The 22,226-nt window shown below is 46.4% G+C and overlaps 5 protein-coding genes across 8 annotated transcripts; 2 read left to right on the forward strand and 3 right to left on the reverse strand.

The window, feature by feature from the left end:
* The first annotated feature begins 765 nt into the window (after window positions 1-765).
* Window positions 766-6,940, forward strand: LOC6524185. Of its 3 annotated transcripts, none has more exons than XM_015190071.3 (4): window positions 766-913; window positions 3,887-4,428; window positions 4,496-5,587; window positions 5,655-6,940. In XM_015190071.3, the coding sequence occupies exons 2-4, from the start codon at window positions 4,201-4,203 to the stop codon at window positions 6,168-6,170; spliced, it is 1,836 nt and encodes a 611-aa protein (XP_015045557.1). In that variant the 5' UTR covers window positions 766-913; window positions 3,887-4,200; the 3' UTR covers window positions 6,171-6,940. The 3 variants fall into 3 exon arrangements, with proteins under 3 accessions (XP_015045557.1, XP_015045556.1, XP_002100048.1); XM_015190070.3 differs by lacking the exon at window positions 766-913 and adding an exon at window positions 2,685-2,837; XM_002100012.4 differs by lacking the exon at window positions 766-913 and adding an exon at window positions 2,685-2,837 and having other exon boundaries at window positions 5,658-6,940.
* An 11-nt stretch (window positions 6,941-6,951) lies between these two features.
* Window positions 6,952-9,726, reverse strand: LOC6524186 (heparan-alpha-glucosaminide N-acetyltransferase). Its single transcript, XM_002100013.4, has 6 exons — window positions 9,270-9,726; window positions 9,004-9,143; window positions 8,655-8,776; window positions 8,404-8,578; window positions 7,680-8,341; window positions 6,952-7,614 (listed from the first exon to the last, which is right to left on the reverse strand). Exons 1-6 carry the CDS (start codon window positions 9,411-9,413, stop codon window positions 7,127-7,129), a joined length of 1,731 nt encoding a protein of 576 aa, XP_002100049.1. The 5' UTR covers window positions 9,414-9,726; the 3' UTR covers window positions 6,952-7,126.
* A 319-nt stretch (window positions 9,727-10,045) lies between these two features.
* Window positions 10,046-13,365, forward strand: LOC6524187 (TBC domain-containing protein kinase-like protein). The gene is made up of 6 exons (XM_002100014.4): window positions 10,046-10,489; window positions 10,732-12,108; window positions 12,163-12,369; window positions 12,440-12,711; window positions 12,771-13,067; window positions 13,127-13,365. The coding sequence occupies exons 1-6, from the start codon at window positions 10,288-10,290 to the stop codon at window positions 13,229-13,231; spliced, it is 2,460 nt and encodes an 819-aa protein (XP_002100050.1). The 5' UTR covers window positions 10,046-10,287; the 3' UTR covers window positions 13,232-13,365.
* A 263-nt stretch (window positions 13,366-13,628) lies between these two features.
* LOC6524188 (gastrula zinc finger protein XlCGF8.2DB) lies at window positions 13,629-19,421 on the reverse strand. Of its 2 annotated transcripts, XM_002100015.4 has the most exons (6): window positions 18,715-19,421; window positions 17,357-17,680; window positions 15,715-15,847; window positions 15,451-15,635; window positions 14,814-15,381; window positions 13,629-14,740 (listed from the first exon to the last, which is right to left on the reverse strand). In XM_002100015.4, the coding sequence occupies exons 1-6, from the start codon at window positions 18,751-18,753 to the stop codon at window positions 14,454-14,456; spliced, it is 1,536 nt and encodes a 511-aa protein (XP_002100051.1). In that variant the 5' UTR covers window positions 18,754-19,421; the 3' UTR covers window positions 13,629-14,453. The 2 variants fall into 2 exon arrangements, with proteins under 2 accessions (XP_002100051.1, XP_015045558.1); XM_015190072.3 differs by lacking the exons at window positions 17,357-17,680; window positions 18,715-19,421 and adding an exon at window positions 16,092-16,252.
* A 241-nt stretch (window positions 19,422-19,662) lies between these two features.
* LOC6524189 (pH-sensitive chloride channel 2) lies at window positions 19,663-21,594 on the reverse strand. The gene is made up of 2 exons (XM_002100016.4): window positions 21,087-21,594; window positions 19,663-21,023 (listed from the first exon to the last, which is right to left on the reverse strand). The coding sequence occupies exons 1-2, from the start codon at window positions 21,511-21,513 to the stop codon at window positions 19,876-19,878; spliced, it is 1,575 nt and encodes a 524-aa protein (XP_002100052.1). The 5' UTR covers window positions 21,514-21,594; the 3' UTR covers window positions 19,663-19,875.
* Between the last annotated feature and the right edge of the window lie 632 nt (window positions 21,595-22,226).

The following is a 22,226-nucleotide window of genomic DNA, read 5'->3' on the forward strand; positions in this document are numbered from 1 at the left end:
TAATAACTTTTTTAAATGATCACTAAAAATGGGTTTATTTTCATATGATTTTTATGCACGAGTTCCACGAAAAAACACAAATTTTACAGCAAATATTTGTGTTTTTTCGTGGAACTTAAAATATGACCAGCTAGCTTTATTCAGTATTTTTTACTTACAGTTCAAAATATTAAAATATCTTTTTTGTAGGAGCACTGAAAATGGGTTTATTTTCATATGATTTTTATGCATATTTGCTGTAAAACTTGTATTTTTTTGTGGAACTTCAGGATAACTTCAAAAATTTGTTGGGTGAGGTTAATTAAGATGTATATAAAACCAACAAATATAATTAATCATATGCACCAAAATTTAAATATATTTACAAAAATTAACTAATTCCATATTAAATTATGACCAGCTAGCTTTATTCAGTACTTTTTAATTACAGTTCATAATATTAATATATCTTTTTTGTAGGAGCACTGAAAATGGGTTTATTTTCATATGATTTTTGTGCATATTGGCTGTAAAATTTGTATTTTTTTTGTGGAGCTTTAGGATAATTTCGAAAATTGGTTGGGTGAGGTTAATTAAGATGTATATAAAACCAACAAATATACTTAATCATATAGCAAAAAAATTTAAAAGATATTAACGAAAATTAACTAATTTCATATTAAAATTGACCAGCTAGCTGTATGCAGTATATTTTAACAACATACGAAATAAAATATTCTTTCTGTTAAGTAGCTGTACCGCTAACAGCATTAATCGATAACAGGTGCTAACAGGCAGTCACTAGCAGCCAACCAACGCTCATGTTAAGTCGATGTTAGTGGAAATCAAAAGCAAAAAGGAACGATAAAGTAGAGTTTAACGTGAAAACAAAGGGTGATAATTGAGAGTTATTATAACGACCGGCGCTATAAAGGTAAAGATTGCAAGTGATATTTGATATATACAAGGAACATATTTGACGATCAAACATAAGACGACAAGTTAATGCGGTGAATGTATCTGTGTAAATGTTGAGTTGGTGTGCGTGCAGTCGGCTTCATTTTGTTTTGCTGTTGACCTTCGCTGATCGAAATTCAGTTTAAATGGAATTCGTAAAACAAAAGCCGCTTGAACTCTTCCAATGTCAAAAGCAGCGCAAAAAACCCCGGCAGTTGTGCGGAAAACATGAAAAAGTAGGACCATCTATAAGTAGCACACAATACAGGCAAAGGTGTTTTATTTCTTGTATCTTTTGCGCGCGCTTTCTCTGCAAATCTATTACTTAACATTCGCTCTCCACGTCCCTCTCTCTCTCGCTCTAGAAATATAAGTTTAACATTTTCTGCCTTTTTACTTTCTTTTTCCGGCTTTTTCTTGTTTTTGCCATGCTATTACGCCTCTGGTCTCTGTGTGTGTGTGCATATACCGTTATGTATGCGCAACCTGTTTCACATTCTTATGAGAATTCCAATCAGAGTCTTTCACTTTCCGTTGCTTGTAGGCGCAAATGAAAACAAGGTCAGCCGCTGTGAAATGCCCATTTTTAAATACTATATCTATCTGCGAATTTGTTCTTTTTTCACGCTCAATTTCGCTTGAGTACAGTTTGTTGTTTTTCAAGACGTAGAAGAGGAAGCGGCAGGCGAACAAGGAGAAGCAACCGCAGGCGTCGCTTGCACGCACACAGCCACACTCACTTACAATTCCATTTACACACATTTGCGGCTTGCAATTTGTTTTGATTGCAACAACAACAGTCAGCGACCTAGTTTATTCCGGGCCTTTTTTTGTTGCTTTAATTCGGCACGTAGACCGCCTTACGCACACACTGGTGTGCATCTGTAAATGTAAAACATGTTGGGGCCTCATTTTGTTCGTTGTTTTTTTTTTTTTTGGGCCACTTTCGCCGAATGAAGTAAAAGAAGAAGCAGAGGCGGTGAAGAATGCAAGCGTAGCAGCAACAACATTGAGCAGAACACTTACAGTGTTGTAAAGCACCGCGCAGCAGAGTTGCCACTTCCTATGCTATGCGTCTCTGGTCACGTATTACAAAAATACTACGATGAAAAGAAAATAAGATCAAATGGGGGGAGAAGAGCGACACAAAAGCGTGTGGGTGCTGTGCTGCAATAAAAACGCTAAAAATAGATATGAAAAGCCACAACAGCTGCGCGGCACGTTTTCAGCTTTATCTTTATCACTCGCAGTGCAAACAAAGAATATCAACAAAAGAGCGTGTTATAATTGCTGCGCTGTATATTCTGCATATCAACATTCATATGTGTTGCTTAATTCGCATGTTTTTGTTGTTGCTGTTGACAATCAGGTGGCAACCCTACCGGCTGCGAACTTTTGCTTCTGTTGTGAACAGTGGCGTATTGCGATTTCATTTTCAGGGGCTTTATCCTATGCAATATTCCCTTTTGCTAATTATTTCTTTGCTGATTCCGAGAATGACTGAATAATATAGCCTTGCATAACATTCATTGGCACTACGAGCCCCCGTTTGTAACGCCCCTGATTGTAACAAACGCTTTTTTCTTTCTCCCTTTTTCACAACCGGAATTTTTTGCCGTTGCCTTTGCTGCGCGCATTCTCACGTACACACACGCACCGCATGCGCGCGAGCGAGACGGCGATGCTCAGCTGCTCGCGTTATCACTGCATTCGCTTTGTACACCATTTCGTACATGCGTCGATTTTCGTCAGTTTCGTCAATTTGCCTTTGTGTTTCTCGCGTGCAGACGCGTTTTCGTTTTTCTCCGCCGCTTTCCTTCAACTTTGAAACAAAAACTAGAAAAGAGTGCTCTGACTTGAAACGCTAATAAAATAGCAATAAAAGTGTGTGTTTATTAAAGGTAAATTGAAATAAATAAATGGCATAACGTGCTAATAATAGAAAGGACGGAGAATTTAGCCGCATTTGTACTTCATTTTGAAACAAATTTTGAAGTGAATTGCGAGACAAGTACGTGCGTGTATATGTATGTGCATACAGCCGGTGCATAAAATGAACACACACGCATACTCGCAAATGCAACGAAAGTGGCTTTTTAAGTGGAAAAAAATCAGTGTCCCCAAAAAACGCAAGAAAACGAAATAAAGAAATATAAATTTCAACGCACCTGGAAGAAGAAGAAGCAGCAGAAACAGCGGCTCTCGTTTTCTTCTTCTTGCGCGCGGCGAGTGAAAGGGGGGGTAGTAGTAATACGAATACTACTGCAAATGCAGCGAAAGAACGCGATTTAAAGTGTACCTTTAAGCACTTTGTTTATCGAATCCCCCTGCCCACCGCCCTTCCCCGCAGAAATACAGCCAAAAAGTTGCACTCGCAGCCTCGCGAACACAGAGCTAAGCATATGCATATGTATGTGTAATGCGCATATGTGAAGTATTGCCAGGCAACACAAAAAATGTTGCGTTTGTGTGTGTGAGGCGCGCGCGTGGCTTAGCTGGCTATCTCGCTCGCACACCCCCCATTGATCCCCCGTTTTTGTTTGTGTTGTTTCTGCCGCTGCCTTTTTATGGTCTGTGTATGTAAAACAAGTTCGCTAAATTTAATTAGCACTGCCCTGGAAATAAACCCAAACCACTTGCTACGCTCAGCTGATAAGATATGCAAGCATTATCATTTGTTATTGCTCCGCCGCGCTTAATATGGCGAAAATTCAAAATGTTTCAACATTTTATTCGTTTGGGTCTGTGGTTTTTTCATGGCATTTTTATCGTGAACTTGAAGCATACATATGCATTTACATGTTGTTAGTTTAGCCCCTTATCAACACTGTTCCAACAGCTGTTCAGAATTTAAATTTGAGACTGAACCTAGTTGCAATACTATCGTTAGACAAAACATGATGTTTGAAAATTACCCAACATTCGCTCATTTTGCATTTTTACTTTTCAGCACAAATGCAGCCAGCTACAGTGAAGCCTGGGCAATGGATGTTGGCAATGCACGTGCTCAAAACAACGGATGCAAAGGGAATGACCGCGCACAAATAACACTAGCACAACTACAGTGAACACCGCCGCAGCACACACCAAACACAGAAACATAAATTTTCAAAAATAGAGAACAAACATCAATTTAAATCAAGCCAACAAAGCACAAAACATTATAAGCGTCAAACAAACAAAATACGTCATCGCAACACTTGTGAAATCTCCACCGGAAATTGAAAACCCAAATATCCCAGAAACACAGTCATAAGCAAAGCCATGTTCAATTTCCACAAGCCGCGCGTTTACCGCTCTGCGGATGGATGTTGCATTTGCCGGGCCAAATCGAGCAGCTCGCGATTCACCGCCTCCCGGAAGTATGAAAAGGAGTCGATGCAGTGCTTCAATCTCCACGAGCCGCGAAATGGCGAAATCTGCAACGCCTGCGTCCTTCTGGTCAAGCGCTACAAGCGACTGCCTGTCGGTAGCAAGCGTCACTGGGGTCATGTAAGTATTCCACATATAAACCATATAGTAGCAATGAGTAAAACTAATCCTCTCTCTCACATGACAGGTGGTGGATGCTCGTGCTGGACCCGGCACCAAGTCCATGGCCAAACAAAAGAAGCGTGACAACGCAGACGCGGAGAGCAGGGCCGCCAATGGCAGTGGCAACTCATTCCTGCCCGAGAAGTTCGCCAAGATCTTCAAGAAGAACCGCAAGGGCAAGGTCACAGCGGCGACTGAAGCAGCAGCATCATCATCTTCATCATCATCGTCCAGTGCTATCAATCGACCCAGCAGCACCTCACCTACCTCCGATCATCAGCCCAGCGATTCGAACGAGAGCTACGATGATGAGCAGATGCCGGGAAATGCACCATATCAAACGCGCAAGCGAACGGCGGCTGCTGCTCTGGCCACGTCCAACGACTCGGAGGCCAACAAACGTCCGAAGCTAACTGGCAGCAACCGACGCCGTCAGCTGGCGCCACAAAAAAATCGTAGGGCCGTCGACAACGTGCCCTTTTTCGAAGAAAGTGATCTCGTTCGCCTGGAGGTCTGTTGCGGTGTGGTCTTCCAGAGCCTATCCCTCGGCAGCAGTTGCTACATCATCGATCCGGAGCTGTACAAACCGTGTGAGAAGCACCAGCGCCTACGCCACCAGCAGATGCAGCTTCAGCTGCAGCAGCAGCAACAGCAGAAACATCTTCTCGAGCAGCAGCAGGCGGAGGCGATGAATGACACACCCACTCCCAATCCATCGTCACTCACCACTCAAGTTCAAAGCCAGGGGCCAAAGATTGGACCACTCAAGAAGCATCATTTGTTCTGCAAGCGACAATCGGAGTCATTTCCGCAAGGTGATATCCATAGCATAAGTCCAATTCCAATGAGCAAGACTGAAACGAACGGCCAGCCACTGTCGCCGAAGCCACATTCCAATCTGTCGCTGATCCTCAAGCCCACCGGCCAAACACAAGCACAATCACAGCCACAGTCGCAGGCTCAAGTGGTTTCCGTGGGCGCTGCCTCGCCCTCGTCGCTGTCCTCCTTGTCCAACTGCTCCACCTCGTCCTCGGTGGCCACCAAGTTCAACGACAACTCCTCGGATTCGGGATTCGATGAGCATGTGCTGGAGCGCAAGTCGGTTAGCCCACCAACGGTAGGTGTTTCCCATTGACATGATATCTGCACAGTTTTTGACTAATTTCTATATTCGATCTATTCAGCAGGACGAGTGGAAACTGCGCGGAGCCACGGGTGGCATGCAGCTAATCCTTGCCAGCGGCCTGCCTCTGGCGGGACAGCCTCAGAATCTGGTGCTGGCGGGCAACGAGTTTACGGCACGTATTGTGCAGCAAAGAGAAGCCGGAGCAGGAGCTCCATCGGTAGCAGCAGCCCCACTCAAAATCAACGTACTTGGCGGATCTCAGGGCAATTGCAATAAAATGCGTGCTATATTCAATAGCGCCAGCAGCATTCAACATGAGAACGGGGTGACCACCATAGTGCCAGCCTCCTCGTTGGCAGCCAGCAATCAAACAGCTGCCATGAACGCCATTGCGCCCAGCACGGTGACCATAACTCCGTCATCGGTGGGCAAAAAGGTGGCGGTGCAAAATCCCAAGTTTATTCTGCTGAAGCCAGCAAAATTTGTGGGACCAGCGGCAACCTCGGCGACGGCAACCGCGACTCTGACGGCGGAGCCACCTGTTCCACCTCCTCCAGAAGCCAAAATCGCATAAGCGATTGAATACGAAAGAGAGAGAGATAGATAGGAGATGCCTAGCGTCTCGCAGGGAATGACTCCCTGTTACGTTTGTTATAAACTAAGCTATTTAACGGCGCCAGAAAGCCAAGCTCCCTTCCTTATTTATATATATATATATATGCATACATATATATATATATATTTATTTTTTTTGTACCTTTTATTATTTTTATCTCAACGTTCAAAGAAGGGCTGCCTCATATTTATTCTGAGATGTGCCCCCTAGCAGTTCATCGTGTACATAATACTTGTATCCATCCTACTCCTACAAGCATTTCTTTGTAGAATACTCAACCGAAGCCGCAGCTCCCATATCAGTCTACCGTAATACTTAACATTTCAAGGAACACCCAAACCTAGACGTTAGTTTATGTAAATACGATTTAAGCCAGCCTAACGACTTGTTTCTGTCCAATTGCCCAACTTAGTCATCGTCAGCAGTTCGTGAGTTACCATGTTAAGCGGGATAAAGCGGATCGCAGGCCGGGGAGCATTTTTAAAACCAATCAACTTACTAGTTGGACGTGTAGTAGTTTCAGTACCCTAGTAGTCTGTAGTTGAACGCCAAGTTCGCTCACACCCACCGCCGCTGGAAGATCATAGCCGGCGGATGGAGCGAATGAATCCACCCAAAACCATACAAATTGTAGCCTTAGGAATGCCTGCACAAACAAAAACCACTATTTGTGTGTTACGAGAACATGTTTTTTTAAAACTAAATACAAATAAAATATTTGAAAATAAGCCACAGTGTCTTTATCTTGGTCAGATTTATATTTACTTTTATTGATATTGATTTGCGTTCGTACAGCGAACAAAATTCGGAATTACTGCACAAACACTAAACATCTCTCATGGTCTTTGTGCTATGATAGCATAGTTTCTAATTTATTTGGCAATTGAATTGTGCATATGGTTATTCTTGTCGCCCTACACGCTGTAGTAGAACTCCTGCGCGTCCAGATACAGTGCGATGCCCACCCAGACCAGGGTGTTCCACGTGGCCTCCAGCAGGAGCATGAAGTGCGTGTTCATCTCGCCGATTCGCCAGTGCCAGGGCAGCATTTTGTGCAGCACGGAATGCCCCACGTACATAACAATGGCGTTCATGCCGCATTCGGTGAAGGGATAGCCCGACCAGCTCCACGTCTCCCGCACGTCGATGAAGTAGTACAGAAGCGAGAGGATCAACAGGGCCAAGCTGACCGTGACGCAGACGAAGGACAGCGACCAGAGGTTCTTGTTCACGGGAATGGCGCCACCCTCACGCGAGAATCCGCACAAAGCACCGCCAATGAGGCCCAGCAGAATGGCAAGGAACGTCCAGCGACGGATTCTCGACTGCCAGTTGGGATGTACCAGCAGGGTAACGCCCGCAAAGGCTCCGAGTAGCACCTGCACAACGCTCAGGATGCAGCCTGCAATTGGTTTAATATTAGATTAGTCGGGTCGCTAACTAGCCCCTCTGCAGCAAACCACTCACCGAATATACCCTCTGGGTCGAATGCTGTCGAGTCGTAGACGTACTTGGCCGTGGGATGCTGGTAGATGTGCGCGTTGCCCAGCACCTGTAGGTCCACATAGCCCGCCGCACCACCAATGCAGTTTGGATGGGCATTGTAATCGTGTTTGCCGCCCGGTCCCAGATAGCCGCGCGGACAACCGGGCACGCGTAGGCCGTAGGTCAGGCCCAAATAGGTGGCCACCAGGGCCAGCAGCACAGCCAACTCTCCGCTGAACAGGCACACATCGTGGACGGCACGCTGCCATAATCTCTGCGGACTAATGGGCTCCCTGCGACAGCACAACGTATGCAGAACGCCAACTACCAGGTAAGCCACTCCGAATCGCTGCAGCACGCCCATGAAACGCAGTTGCTCCAGATTCGGCCCACTCATCGAGTTGAGGCACAGGCCAATGACGAAGAGCTTTATCGATCGCCACAGTATGCGCAGACAAATCCTCGCCTTGCTGCTACCACGGGAAAGTTGCGATTTGACGGAGAGCGGTATGCAGACGCCCATGATCCAGAGGAACGAGGGGAAGACCACGTCAGCCAAGTGCAGTCCGTTCCAGGCCGCATGCTCGATCCAGGCGTAGCCACCGCCACCGCTGTTTACGAAGATCATCAGAACAATCGAAAGGCTGTGAGGATAAATATATTTGAGCTTGGATCTGAGTAGTTTCCCATTCCTAGGCCCAGTTACCCGCGGAAGGTGTCCAGGCTCCGGAGGCGCTTCCTCTGTGTGGCTTTGGTGGCGGCTTCGCCGATGCTGTTGGCGGCGGCGGTGGCCTCGTCATAGCGATAGCAACGCCAGGCGCAGCTCACCAGCTTGAGGGCGATTAGCAGGGCGGCAACCAGCACGAAAACGGCAATGAAAGCTGCGGTGGGGATAATAGAATTATCGATAAGCAATATGTATCTGGAGTGGCACTTGCGGATTACCGCAGCACTCACCGTAATTAATTGGTACGCCCGGCTTGTCCACGGCAAAGGCACAGGTGCCATTCGCTTGGAGGGTCAGGTTGTAGACGCCGAATTCCTGTAGATCGCTGCGACGCAGCCAACAGAGGGACGAGCTGCGGGGAAATCGATTCAAGTCACATTGGTCACTAAACTTGAAAAGAACAGGTGCAATTGCAATTGCATTGCTAAGCAGTTGCGCTTAAACTAGTTAACACATATGTGTGCACATATGTATGCAAATCACAAGCTGGACAGTGGCAATCGCCTACAGCCAACCTACTTCCAATCCTTAAGTACTTAAGCTTAACTGCACGAGTGTCCACTGTACAGTGATACTCACACATTGTCGTAAGCATAGTGACCGTGATCGTGTTCGAATATTTTGAAATTCAGCGAAAACGCCGAACTCAAACGTAACGGTTTAGCGACGCCGGCAGCGACGTCGGCAGCGGGCAGAGCTTTCACTTTGGTGTACGGACACTGCGAATTAAAAACGGCAAAGAATACAATTAAAATCGCATCAGTGGGCCAATTGAAAGGGAAACCGATTGCGCGACGTTGCGATGATTATGTGCATGGGGCAGCAGCAGTAAGTTTATTGCCTACCGTGTAGCATTCATCGGACAGCGAGTACAGGTGGGTCTGGCTGCTGAACTCCGAGTGCAGGTACAGGTAAAACTGGTCGACGGACAGCGCGCGCATATTCAGATGGCGCCACATCGGCTCCGTATACTCCACAAAAAGCGACATTTCTTAGTGGCTGGCTGTTAATTGGCTTGCTTTTAGTTCTTAATGCGCTTCTCATTCACAAAGCTTGCCGTTTGCTAAGTTGCAACTGCAATTGCCAAATTGCATTCAACAGTTACTTACGACTGCGATCGCAAGCATACACACACATTTGCATTTACATTAACGCGCGACGAGCGACTAGCTTGGACTAAACCGAATTTCGCACCATCTGAAGAGCGTTTTTCGCATCGTATCGCCAGCAAATAACAAAACAATTTCGAGTGCGCAATAAAAACAAAATTGCTATACCAATAGCAACAACACACGGAAGCAACAACAAGGCGGCAACAAAACAAGCGATAGCCGATAGGCGATAACAAACGATTGGTGCTGCAAAACGACCGAAGGAGCTTTTCACTGCAGTTCGCACTGAGCTGCCAGAGGTGGCGTTTTTAACCCATTAATACTTGTTTTCAGCTACTAAATCTGAAATGTTATACAAATTGAATGCATTGAAACGATGCCTTTTTGTAATTAGAAAACATTTTAAGGGTAGCAACTTTAACAACAGCTGTTGAAAATTCTGGCAACGCCTCGCAGCTATGCGCTCTCAACTGTTGCTCTATTTGAGGAAAACAACAATAACTTTAGAGTTATAGATGGCGTAGTAGTACCGCCTTAACTGAGGATTTATACGCTTAAAAACTTGAACGTGTATACTTTCTTTAGGGCAGCCCAACAAATTGGGGGCGTTGCACTCACAGAAGTCTGGCAACGTGAACAGCTGTTTTTGCATTCCGCTCGCAATAAAAAAAAACGAGATCAAATTGTTGCTGATGCTGGCGTGGAATCCGGCGAAATTGCTGTGATTTGGAAATCGTATCGGGATCGCATCATGGCCACGCGGGAGCGCGATAGGGAGTGCCGCCTGTGCGCGGTCACCTTCTTCGCGAAACTGCATCCCGGCGACGTCTGCGGCAGCAACGGACTGCCCCTCACGCCCAACTCGATTGCGATCCTGGGGCGGGCCCAGAAACTGAAGGAGCTGCAGGACGAGCACCTGTGCCAGTACCTGGATGTGATCCGCGGCAAGCACGGTGGGTTGCCAGCTCCCGGAAAGCCACACATCCGGTCTAATTCGGCCAGAATCCGGAAACACCCACCATCCCAATTCATTATCCGCTTCGCAAGCAACCTAATGTCATTAAAAAACCCTACAAAACTCCCACTAATCTGCCACATGCCAAGATCACAGAATCATCCACGATGACACCCACTAATTCAACTGGCACTACTCACATCGAATTGATAGTTAAAACGCGATACCTCTTACTTCCAGAGCGCACCATTGTGGTTTCGGAGTACCTAGGACTGTCCCTGGAGGACTACGCCATGCGCCATCCGCCGCTGGCCATTCCCCAGATCCTGAGGATCTTCTACCAGGTGGCGTGCGGCATCAACGTCCTGAGTCGACACCATCTGGTGGCCCACAATGTGGAGCCCAAGCACATTCTCCTCTCCAGCGACGGCCAGCGGGTGAAACTCTTCAACTACGGGCTGCATCACATGACCAAGGGCGGTGCCTATGTGCCCTTTCCCATTGGCAACATTCGCTACATGGCACCCGAACGACTGCTCGGCCTGAATGGCAATGTGAAGAGCGACGTTTGGTCGCTGGCCCTGGTGATGGTGGAGCCGATACTGCAGATCGAGCTGTGGCCCAAGCTAAAGCTCTCGAATGTGGTTAGGAAAATCCTGGCCTTCGGCAAGAGCAACGGGGTGCTGGAGAAGATAGCGCGCGAGCACCAGTGCCACGAGCGCTATGTGCAACTGGACCAGCGCCTGCGACAGCTGCTGGAGAGCTGTTTGAGTGTCCTGCCCAAACGGAGACCACTGCCCTGGGAGCTCTTGGATCATCCGGTTTTCGAAGAAGTCCTATTGGATTTGAAGAAGCAGAAGATGCAGCCCTCGAGCCCAGAAACCGAGCATTTACCGCTGCTGCTGCGATGCCCGTTGTCGCAAATCTACCACCTGTGGCAACTGGCCGGCGGCGATGTGCAGGCGGAGCTAAAAAAGGAGGGCCTCATCCGGAGTGAGGCGCCCATTTTGGGTCTGCCGCAAATCGTACGCCTCAGCGGTGCCAGCGTTTGCCCCGGACGAAGTCAGGCGCAGCTGATGGACGATCGAGTGGTGCCGCTGTGCCTGAAGGCGCTGCTCCAGCGTCTCAGCGGCCTGCCCGCCGCAGTCTACTTTCCATTGCTCCACTCGCCGCGCTTTCCCGCCCACTTTGCCCGCGAACTGCAGGAACTGCCGCTGGTGATACGCGAAAAGGACATCGAGTACCAGTTCCAGCGCGTGCGGCTGTTTACGCGCCTTCTCCAGGGCTATCCGCATACGGCGGAGCAGCTGCAGCGCGAGGCAGCCGTGGATGTGCCGCCGCTCTTAAGGGGTCCCATTTGGGCTGCCCTTCTGGAGGTACTGCCCAATGGCAGTTACGCAAAGATCGACAAGTTTACGTCTACGAGCACGGATCGGCAGATCGAGGTGGACATACCACGCTGTCATCAGTACGATGAGCTGCTCTCCTCGCCGGATGGCCACCGCAAGCTGAGGCGGCTGCTCAAGGCCTGGGTCACCGCCCATCCGCAGTACGTCTACTGGCAGGGACTGGACTCACTGACGGCGCCGTTTCTCTATCTGAACTATAACAATGAAGGTGAGGCTGGATTTTCTTAGGTTTCCATGGTTGTAACTCTTTGCCTTTCCATAGAGTTGGCCTTCCTCAGCTTGTTCAAGTTCATTCCAAAGTATCTGCAGTGGTTCTTTCTCAAGGATAATTCGGCGGTTATCAAGGAGTACCTGAGCAAGTTCTCCCAGCTGACTGCCTTCCACGAACCGCTTCTCGCCCAGCATTTGGCCAGCATTAGCTTTATACCCGAGTTGTTTGCCATACCGTGGTTTCTCACCATGTTCTCGCGTAAGTTGCTCTCTGCGCCATTGATAGTTTCCCAGTTAATATCGTTAATATCAACTCGCTCTTCTTGCAGATGTTTTCCCGCTGCACAAGATCCTGCATTTGTGGGATAAACTTATGTTGGGCGACAGTTCGTATCCGCTGTTCATTGGCATTGCCATACTGCGCCAGCTGAGGAGCACGCTGCTCACCTCCGGCTTCAACGAGTGCATCCTGCTCTTCTCGGACCTGCCGGACATCGTAATGGATGGCTGTGTTCTGGAGTCCCAGAAGATGTACGAGGCCACCCCGAAAAGTATTACTTACCGCCAGCACGCGCTGCGCCTTCAGCCGCCACAGGCGTTGGTGAGTCTCGAAAAAAAAACCATACCATGACTTGTATTACAGGTTGTTCTTTTCCCCAGGACATTGGCGTGGCGGATGTCGAGCTGAAGCACCTGCAACAGGAGCAGTGTCCCCGGATCAGCGCCAAGGATGTGCAATTCCTGCTGGACAACTCGCCTGCGGAGCTGGCCCTCGTCGATCTGCGCAGTGTGGTGGAGTTTGGACGCGTCCATGTGCCGCATAGCATCAACATTCCCTTCGCCACCGTCCAGTTGGGTGAACAGCGACTGGAGGCCCTGCAGGTTCCCCAACTGGAGGCGCAGCTCCGCGGCAAGATCGTGGTCTGCGTGAGCAACATTCATCAGCACTCCGTGGAGGTGGGGCATCCTCTGGCGCAAATATTCCTTGTTAACTAAAGTCATCCACTATTTTGCAGTTCTCGCACTTTCTGGTGGCCTGCGGCGTTCAGCGCACCTGCATCCTCCACAAAGGATTCAACGTCCTGCACTCCATCGAGCCAAATATACTCATCTCGAATTGAGCTCCCGACATGCTGATCGTTTCTCGTTGGCCTCATCGCTTCTGCTCGTCTAGCCTAAGCTCAATGTAAATTTATTATCTTTTTTAAACGGAATGTATTTGCAAATAAACTATATATGTATTATATAAAACCGATCGCTTGCGCCAATTTTGTGCCTTGGATTTCTAAAGTTGAGAACCCAAATACATAAGAACTGTGCCTATTTAGAAGAAAACTTTTGTTAAAGCCTTGAGTTGTTTCTTTTCTTTGTTGATTTTTTGTAATGGTTTATTAAAAAAAAAAATAAAAACACTTAAGCTAATGCCTAACATAAATACATACCGAATTTAATCGAATTGTTTTTCACTTCTTGTTTTGTTACTTTTCTCTATGCGTAATTACTATCAATTGTAGGTAATTTGTATTTGCTTTCTGATTTTTCAACATTATATTTTCCGTTTCGCTGTGCCTTTGCATTAAAATAAAATTTTAATTTGATTTAAGTTACAGATTTCTCAACCCGATCTCATGTTTTATAATATAATGTATATATAGATGTGGGTGTTATGTGCATAATTATAAGTCAGTTGTGTTTTTTTTTGTCTGTCCATCTGGTGCTGCTTTTCCTTTTTCGATGTCATGCATTGCTGCTGTTTTCTTGTAAATTTATTCTGGGGACATTTGGTTCTTCTATTGCTTTGGCTGCTCAAAATTTAAAACCGGAAGTGGGAGACAGACACCAAACTGAACCAGCAGCTTGCCGCCGACTCTAAATTCGGGATGTTTTGGCAGTCCCTTTGCCGATTTCAAAATAATTGGCTTCTGTTAGTTCTCCACTCTCTGACACACGAAAAGTTGATGATTTCCATAGTGGACTCAAAAGCTAGTGGCGTTCATACGGAGATACAGACAGACAGACGGACATGACCAGCAATCTCCAGAATCTGCTCCAGAATATAGGATAGGAAACGCTTTCTTCTGCCTGCCTTTATATCCACTTTGTATACACTTTTTCTCCACTGGTAACGGGTATAAAGAGTGTATGTCTCACCAACTTCAGACACCCAACAATATTTTGAGATCTGCAGAGACTCCAAAACATCCGCGCCATATCTATCATAGTTTGCGTGTGTATGTGCTGAATGTGATGCTACTTTGGCTATGGCTATGCTAATCAGGGACTTTAGCAGCTGATCGTTGGGGGCTTAAGCTAAAAGAGACCTTCTTTCCATCCTTAACTAGCCTACTTAGTGGGTATGAAACGCGCCTTGACCGTCTGGCCCATCGGCAAATGCAGCAGTTGCTGCTGCTGCGCCTGTTGCTGTTGCGCCGCCGCCGCCTGCTGCTGCTGCTGTTGTTGTGCCTGCTGCTGTGCCGCCTGCTGCTGCATGTGCTGGTTGATCTGCTGTTGGATGGACAGGCCACTGACATTGCTGATATGCTGGCTGTGGAGCGATTCGTTAATCTCGATCTTGATGGCCGTGGCGGCCAGCGTTGTCGCCTTGTTCTTGTTCTTCGGCGGACGTCCACCTGGATATGCAGCGAAAAACCAATTAGCTTTGTAAATAGTGGACTAGCGGAAGAGTGGAAAGCGTGCACTTACGTTGCCCTGTCGTGTGCTGCAGGGACAACGGCTGGCCGATCATTGCCAGCGGCTGTTGCGTCCCCGCCTTCTTGGAGCGCTTCGGAGGCGGCAGTTCGTGGTGGGCGTGGTTGGTGAGCAGGTGCTTGGAGAGGTGCTGGCGCACCGCAAAGGACTCGGCGCAATTGGCCACCGGACAAGAGAGGTAGCGACCCTCGACATGGCGCTGCACGTGCTTCTTCAGCAGCGACTCCTGGTTGAAGCTGCTCGGGCAGATGTCGCACTTGAACTTGAACTCGTCGTGCATCTTGAGGTGCTGATCGAGATGGGCCTGCTGCAGGAACTTCTCGTCACACTTGTCGCACTCGTACGGAAAGGCCAGGCCGTGGGTCTTCATGTGCGTGTGCAGCTGCGACTGCAGCTTGAAGTTCTTCTCCGGACACCGCGGACAGTAGTAGCCGGTGACCCCGGCGTGCGCCTGCAGGTGCTGGTTCAGCGAGGTCACCTGCGTGAACTTCTTGTTGCACACGTTGCAGCAGTACTGCTGCACCTTGTGGTGCGACTTCATGTGGTTGTTCAGGTTCGTCACCTGCAATGCGAGAACATTTCAAGTTATAGATCACAGGGATCAATGGTTGTAAGGTTGTATGGAACTGACCTGGGCGAAACTGCGACCGCACTCCGGTTCATTGCAGACGAAGGGCCGTTCTCCGGTGTGGAGCCGGCGGTGATTGTTCAGATTGGTGATCTGCGTGAAGGTCTTGCCACAGTCCACGCACTGGTATGGGCGATCGTTCGTGTGGATGCGTTCGTGGTTCCGCAAGTTGGCCGCCTGCGTGAAGCCTGCAAGTGGAAGAGGTGCGACGAAGTGTCGAGGATTTGTCAAGAACTAGATTATATGTGCAGCAGCACATAGACTCACCTTTGTGGCAGTAGGTGCACACAAACTTACGCTCCGCCGAGTGATTTCGTATGTGCGTCATGAGCGAGGATTTGCGCGAGAACGTTTTGTTGCATAGCGGGCAGGAGCCCTCCTCGTTGAATATTAGATCCACCTTGAAGTTACAAATAGAGCATCAGTTGAAAGTGCTTGCCTCTTGCTAGGCTCTCCCATTCAAAAGGTTTTATATGCATATATGGTAGATATGCCATAGTACTTTTAAGAACTTATCAAAAAAAAGAAAAATACTTTTTCCTGTCCTTCTAAGCACTACACATATACATATAGATCTGGTGATTAGGTAGCCAGTAGCCAAGTGGACATCACTGGGGCACTATCGCCCTCCCACTCCCACTCACGCTCAACAAGCTGGCGGCCAAAAGAACGGATTGCAAATTCCCGTGCGAATTCAGTTTGTTTATTGCGGAATCACTTGAGTCACATTTAATAATTTTCACAATTTTATTTTTTTTTTTGTTATTATTATATTTATTTTTCTGCGTGCCACGCACACCCACACACCAAAAGCGCCAACTGAAAATGAATTTTTTCCGCTTACACAGCGCACAAAAACGCCGAGCTGCGTCGACTTCTACGTCGACGTCGACGTCGACATAGCAGATATTAATGGAAAAAGAAGCACAAAATATATGTGTTTATATACATATATATATATATAAATATAAAGGAAAACAAGAAAATGAGCAGTGCGAAATGTAGCATGTGGAATAGAAAATACTCTCACGCCCATCACTTTTCTAAGCTGTTTGCAATGCATGCATGTTGTCAATATTTCAAAAGAACTTTCCAACACTACCCTCGTCAACAGTGTCATGGAATATAAGTGTACCTTACTAAATCTATTGCTATTGGCATAATTAGTAGCAATGGCAGTAAATAGTATCTAAGCAGTTTTGAAATAGAGTATTGAACAGTCGTCGTAGGGCAATCTTACATTTATTTATACTTTTTTTTTGCAATTCTCTGTTGCATGATGGAAAAAGAAAGGCAACAAGAACATGCAAAGAAACGGCGAAATAAGAAGCGAAGAAGAAAAGCAGCAGCTATGAATGTGCAGTGCGCCCGTATGTATTTATGTATATGTATATGTGCGCCTTTTGTGAGTGGGGGAGTAGTGAAACGTAAGAAAATGAAGAGAAAATAGCACAACAATAATAAACAAGTGCAGCAAAAGGAGCAGGAGCCGAACTCCCGGGGGAGCAAAGTCCTCTTCTAAAAACGGCAGAGCGGGTTCTTCAAACCCCCATAATTTCAATCGTAATACATCGACAGGGGATTGCAGTGAACTCGGTAATTACATTTAAATTGGCCATTTTTGGGATCATTCATATTTGAATAGGTAATTATATTGATTTGATTCCTACAAAATAGAGCACTCAACCTTAGGTTTAAATTTTAAATCAAGACGTTCATATTCCATTTGCAAATATGAAGCAACGACCATCAGTTATTCATGTGTTTTTGATAAGCACTTTGGAGCACTGCATTAACTGCCACTGCCTTGCCATGCCTCTCCCAACACTGGCAGCCAATGCAATCACTCGCTATGCCCTTTGCAACACTGTCCCCACTATGGCATCCCAATACCTAGAAAAGGACTTACGTCTTCGGAGTCGTCCTGCGACTGTAGGTTCTCGGAAGAACTGGATGATTGCATTTGCTGCTGCTGCTGCTGTTGTTGCTGTTGCGAGTTCTGATGCTGCTGCTGCGGGTTCTGGTGCTGCTGCTGCGCGATGGCGTCGCTGTCGCTCGAGGAGGCCGTCGACGAGGAGGTGGCCGCCGCTGCTGCGGAGGCGGCGACTGCGGCAGAGGCAGAGGCAGCGACGGCGGCAGCGGCCGCCGCCGACTGATGGAAGTTGGAATTATTTGTCAACTGCTCCGAGCAGCGGACGCACGTGGGTATGCTATAGCCGGGCACCTGGAACAACTGTAGGACGGGAGAACAGGACAAAAGGATTAGCGAGAGCTTCCAATTGGACAAAAAAAAACGCAATAATGCTCTTTATTTATTATGGCAGCTCAATCTTATTTCATACAGCCCCCCTCCCCATATTTCCAACTAGCCCTTTCTCTTTTCCGCCAACTAGAAATAACAGCCAAGAAGATAAACACACATACACACACGCACACATGGAGAATTAAAAAGAAAGAAAAGAAACTACAATAACAACAGCACCAGCAGCTTGTTGTTGTTTTCATTTTATGTTATTTTTTTCTTCGGTACAACGTTTTGTTATTCTTTCGCTTTTTGTTTTGCTTTGCAGCCGCCTGCCAGCAACGCGGCAGAGGCGTTGCCAACAAAAAAAGGGGTACGTTTTTGATTACTCCGCAGCGTTAAACTAGTAATTGTTGAAAAAAAAAATAATCTAAAATCCATGAAATGTCTGATCTGAACTTTAACTTTTAAACAAGATCACTCCTTAGATGCCCAATAGTAATCCCCCCTCACTAAATCAACGCGCAGCCACTGCGGTTTTGGCTGCCTTGGCGCAATTTCTGTCATTTTGTTTTATTATGTATTTCTTTTTGTGCGGTTCATGGGCGGCGGGAGGGGGTAAGAGGGGCAGGGGGCTGTTGGGGGAATAGGTTGAAAAGGAGTCAAAGTGAAAAGCGAGTGGCGAGCGTAAGCAAAATGTAAAAATAATATTTTTTCAAGTTGTCGGCTTGAACAACTCTTCGGGCTGAGTTGGCTAAAAATAAAAATTGTTCACGATAGTTTGGGGTCGCATGTGTGTGTGTATTTCTTATTTCTGTGTGTGTGTTTGTGTGTGGGAAAGGGGGACAATGCGCGCGCTTTTCAACCCCTCGCCCCTTGCGCCAACAAACCGCCCGCACAATAACAGTAGCGCGAATTCAATTGTTTAAACTCCCCCAAAAAAAAAACAACGAAAAATCAATAGAAATAACAAAATGTATATACCTAAATCACATGTGTGTATATCTTTTTTTTTGTTAACATACCGTTGCCGTTTGGAAGCACAACCTACAGATGGTGTCCATTATAACAGTAAATAAGGAAGAGGATGGGGAGCAGGAGAAGGAAGATGCACTTTGTTGTTGCTTTTTGCCCCCTCTGCAGTCGTTGTTGTTGTTGTCCTTCTCCCTCGCAATTTACCGCTATCTTTACCGGTTAACATTCAGTGCTGTTTTTTTTTTTCGTTGATATTATTTTGTCCAATTTTTTTTTTCTATTTTGTTCTTTTCACTATGAGTTTGTGGACACGATCCAAGCTGTGTGTGGCTGTATTTGAAACTAACTTCTTAGAGTTTGAATTGCCTTTGGATTTCGGTGATCGCTATATTATGGCATATTATGATGGCAAAAACAAAAACTAATTAAATGATATATACATTTGATTAATACGATATTTTCGTGGTACACACACACACGCGCGTTGTTTATGTTTGCCTTGCACTTGCACATACAAGCAAATATGCGGCGCTGTTGTTGTTGCTGCTGCGAAGTTCTGCTTCTTTTTTTGCTTAATTCCTTTGCCCTTTTTTTGGCGTAGTTACACGTGCAAAAAAAACAAACCAGCGCGTTCGAATGTGTTTTTTTTTTGTATTTTACAATTCTCGACGAAGTTTTTGTCCGTCGTCTTTTTTTCCCTTTTTTTTGGGGCCCGATGTTATTGTTGCGCTGTATGCGTGTGCCGTGTGTGTGTATGTGTGGAGGAAAAAACGAATACGATACGAATTCGCGGGAGTATAGTTGTGCTGCTCTAACGCACAGGTTGGCTTGGCCGGTGCTCCTTAGCTGGTCTATCGATATGTATATCGATTCCCGTAATCGATAGCGAGGTGGGTAATGGAATCGTTTTTAAAACATTTGCATTATTTGTGTTACTGAAAGTATTATCTTACGTATAAATATATATTATACTTTATTTTATTCAAAATATAAACGGGTTTTTTTCGAGAGTCATGAATTCATGAGCTTTATTTCACAACAGAATAAATATAAAATCATTTTTCAAAACAAAGTGGCAAACAAACATAAATACAATAATTAACCATACCATGCTAAGCGATGGATACAAATAATAAACACTTTAAATTAAATACTGTTCACAATATTAAATCTACTTTGTAATCTAATAATAAAATGAAGTAGACCCTTTTTCAAATACAGTAGACAAATGTCCAGAAAAACAGGTTAAAGACGAGAAAGGACAGCGGAAACACGAATCTGGCTCGGCTATCAATCCACATGGCGATTTCCTGGGGCGTTAGCGTGGTCCAGCCACTGAGATCGATCTCCTCCTGGTGGTCCACACCTTCGGTTCGGTTATTATTGGTCAAAGTTTGGCTGCTGCTGGCCGCACTGATGGCTCCAGTGGACTGAGCTGCGCCCATGGATCCAAAGGCACTCTCCACAAAGTTAACATCCATTTTGTGAACGCCCCGGCTGGTCCTCTGCTGATTCAGAACTTGGCCCTCCTTAATCGTGGTGATGGGCAGATTGACGGTTAGGTAATTATTGAAACCAGCACCGCCCAGGGAGCCGGTGTCCGCTGCCTTTTGCAGAGCTGTGCCCGAAAACGATCTGGATCTGGCGTGACTGCGACGCCTGAGCAGATTCGGCGATAGAGTTGACTTCAGGATGTGTTTGCTGTTCAGTTTCTTGACGGGCACACTCTTCTTTCGGCGCCAAATCGTGTTGACAAAGGCGAACTCCACCATGCTGCCAAATATGAAGATGGTGCAGCCCAGGAACCACACCTCCGACACCTTAATGTAGCTAACTTTTGGCAGGGTCTTTCCCTGTGCCGAGGCCAGGGTTATGAATGTCAGCAAGGTGCTGGTGCCCAGCGTAATACGTGGCGGCGCCTGATCCGCCTGCAGCCAAAACGATACCCAGGATATGGCCACGATCAGCATGGAGGGCAGAAAGTAGTCCATCAGGTAGAAGCCGACCACTCGCGTTAGGTGAACGGTGAAGCTGAGGGAGCTGTAGTTGCCGGCAAAGGCTCCATGGCGCAGGTCACTCAAATCGGCATTGATCACCGTCTCATTCGACCAGGAACGCTGCAGCACAAACTCGGTGAGATGCAGTGCCCCATCGTAGGTTATCGGACGCTTCTGCTCCCAGTGGAGCACTAGTTCCGATGTATTGTACATCCAGCTCTCCAGAACCGTCGAGCAGTGCTGCTCGTCGAATGGGAACTTCTTGAGGTTCAGCCAGCAATAGAGTGTCGCCTTGATGCGATTCGAAACGATAACGGTGCCATCGGGCGAAATGGAGGTGAGGATGTCCTTCTCCGTGAGACCTGCAAGTTCGTTTGGAATCAAGTAGTTCATAAAGCATACTGAAGATTCTCTCCCCTACTCACCCAAAATACTGGAGTCGCGCTCGTTGGCCAGGAATATGTGTGGCATCCAGAGGGAGTTCCTCAGGTGCTCCTCGCCCAAAATCGGCTGCCTGCGCTTGGGACTCACGTTGCGAAAGTTGAGACGCGGATCGAGGTATCGCATTTGAAGGAGCGCATAGATCTTGAATTGCAGATCGTGTGCCTCCAGGTTCTGCATGAAGTAGATGTACGCTCGCATATAAACGTCCACCGGCAGCCGCTGGCCAGTTTCAGAATAAGTTATGGGTCGCTCCAGGCGATCGTACCGGCAGCCATGGGTTAAGCGGTCCAGCAGCTGTGTTTGCGACAAGCTATCCCCATCGTCCAATGTGGGACAATCCTCGTCGAGCGCAGAGGCGCTGGTGCAAAGGCAGTTGAGCAGAATCGATATGACCAGCGACCAGTCCATTATATTAAAATACGTATTATAAACTTAAAAATAAAGCCACGCCAATAAATCCTAACGGGTATTTCAATATGGCGGAACAGTGCTGTTAGCGTAAGCACTGCTAACTTTACAGCCATGTTACACTACACTCAAAATATATTTCTATGCTTGTTAAATTTATAAAATAAACTTCAGTAATCTAAAAGTAAACAATAAACTCGCTAATTCCTTGTACTGCCGGTCAAGTGTGGAAACTTAAATATGTTAAAATTATAAAAGCATTTTTTGCGCCTAACAGCACAAGCAGAAGTGTACAGCACCAAACGCAATGTTAGCACCATGCTACGCCTTACAGCTGCTAAGGAACAGTATGTTAGGGAGCGCGCCAAATTTGAAATACCTTTCCAGTCAAACACGAAACGCCTATACTCATTTAAGTTTTTATTGATTTTATTTCACTGCTGCACTTGTCATAAATATACAATCGGGTATATTTCAACATTTACAAAGTTACGCAAGTTTGGTTTGGTTTTTTTTTTGTTTTTCGTAATTTTCTCTTGTAGTTTAAACATTTATTTAAATTTATGAATTTGAATTCATTGATAATATGTATGCATAGTTTATTTCTCCACTTATCCAATTCATGCTTATTACAATTACAAAAAAAAAACAATTACCTAGATGTAGTCATATATATTTATATATATATATATATATATTTAAGTGTAGCATAT

The sequence above is a fragment of the Drosophila yakuba genome, chromosome X (genome assembly GCF_016746365.2).
Source record: "Drosophila yakuba strain Tai18E2 chromosome X, Prin_Dyak_Tai18E2_2.1, whole genome shotgun sequence".
In the NCBI taxonomy this organism is placed as follows: Eukaryota; Metazoa; Arthropoda; class Insecta; order Diptera; family Drosophilidae; genus Drosophila; species Drosophila yakuba.